Source organism: Papilio xuthus, unplaced genomic scaffold (assembly GCF_000836235.2).
Source record: "Papilio xuthus unplaced genomic scaffold, Pxut_1.1 DF829525.1, whole genome shotgun sequence".
In the NCBI taxonomy this organism is placed as follows: domain Eukaryota; kingdom Metazoa; phylum Arthropoda; class Insecta; order Lepidoptera; family Papilionidae; genus Papilio; species Papilio xuthus.
This window is the reverse complement of record NW_013529124.1, coordinates 1-1,573: the sequence shown is the minus strand read 5'-3', so window position 1 is coordinate 1,573 and position 1,573 is coordinate 1. Positions and strand designations below refer to the sequence as shown.

The following is a 1,573-nucleotide window of genomic DNA, read 5'->3' as shown; positions in this document are numbered from 1 at the left end:
CAGTTGCTAAGAGAGAGCGACTTCGTGCTTCTCTCCTGTCCGCTGACTGATGAGACCAGACACATAATTAATGCGAACACGTTAAAGTTAATGAAGAGAAACGCCGTTCTCGTTAATATTGGAAGAGGAGGTAGTTTAAATATGGAACTTTTTTAGATTTCTATTAACACGTTGCCAAAATTTCACCACGGTTTTTATGCGAAGTGAACTCGCAACTCGTAAACTTTTCGTTAATTGTTTATTTTATCTGATTTTTCTAATTTTATAGAAATAATCCATTAATTTCTCTGTATATTTGCATGGTTCGTCATGAGTAAATATTGAATTCAGGTCTCGTTGATCAAGAAGCATTATACAACGCACTCAAGCACGGTGAAATATTTTCCGCGGGTCTGGATGTTGTCACTCCTGAGCCGCTGCCTAAAGACCACCCTCTTCTTACACTTCCAAATTGCTGTAAGTACATTTTAAAAGATATTAAATTCCTTATACCTCCGCCGAAATCAAATGGTACCTCTTTTAAAATTAACTTGTATCAACTTCATAATATTGTCGTCCCCAACTCGGTGTTTACCCAAGTTCGGGTAACTAGGTCTTTTTACTTGTTCCGTACCGTTTAGGTTAATCACGATGGCTCAGTGAAGGATGGTTGACTGCACAAATATCTGAATTCAGTGTCGATCCGTCTGGCGAGTTTACTTTCATAGGAAACAATCATAATCTCATGGTACTTGTTAAATTATCTTAACTTTATTTAAATATTTGTTTTTAGTCATAGTGCCACATTTGGGCAGTGCAACAATTGCCACGAGGAATGCAATGGCAACAATATCAGCTAACAACGTTATGCACGCGCTACAAGGACAACCAATGATATATCCAGTGTATAAGACATAACCTAAAAAATATTCATCGAAGTTTTTATTAACTACTCGTAGATTCTACTGTTTTATCCATATTATTAGTGAATTATTATAGTAAATTGTACAGATTAAAAATTGTTTCTCTTTTAATTTCTTTTTCTTTTTTAATTGTTTTATGTTTCGAATTTGTAAGTAGATGAAGGAATGTGCAATATGTATCGTATGCTAGATATCAAAGTCTAGTAAGAATTTTTCTTTCATTGTGTAATTTGATATTTAGATATTTCACCTTCCCTTCACTTCGTAAATAGAAGGTAATGGAATAAGTTTATCACTTTGGAGGTCAACAGTTAACTCTTTAGTTAATTTCGAACATATTATAATTTGCCGTTTATTTACTAAAAGAATAACGGACTTGTTTAAATTTAATGAAACTAATTTCTAAACGCTTATATATGCAATATGTTAATTAATTGTTCTTATGTGTTTTAGTAATTTTGTATTTTTTATACATTTTCTTTTGATTATGTCCCAAATCTAGTTAAATTAAAAACCATTCGAACTCAGTACGTTATATATAAACTAGCTGTTGCCCGCGACTCCCTCCGCGCGGGATTAAAAATAGATGTTGGCCGATCCTCAGGCCTACTCAATATGCTCACAAAATTTCATGAGAATTGGACAAGCCGTTTCGGAGGAGTATGGGAACG

The 1,573-nt window shown here is 33.9% G+C and overlaps 1 protein-coding gene across 1 annotated transcript; it reads left to right on the top strand.

Annotated features, from left to right (window-relative positions):
* The first annotated feature begins 6 nt into the window (after window positions 1–6).
* On the top strand, window positions 7–1,013 carry LOC106118420 (glyoxylate reductase/hydroxypyruvate reductase-like). Its single transcript, XM_013313088.1, has 3 exons — window positions 7–130; window positions 331–456; window positions 773–1,013. The coding sequence occupies exons 1-3, from the start codon at window positions 91–93 to the stop codon at window positions 895–897; spliced, it is 291 nt and encodes a 96-aa protein (XP_013168542.1). The 5' UTR covers window positions 7–90; the 3' UTR covers window positions 898–1,013.
* The last annotated feature ends 560 nt before the right edge of the window (window positions 1,014–1,573 follow it).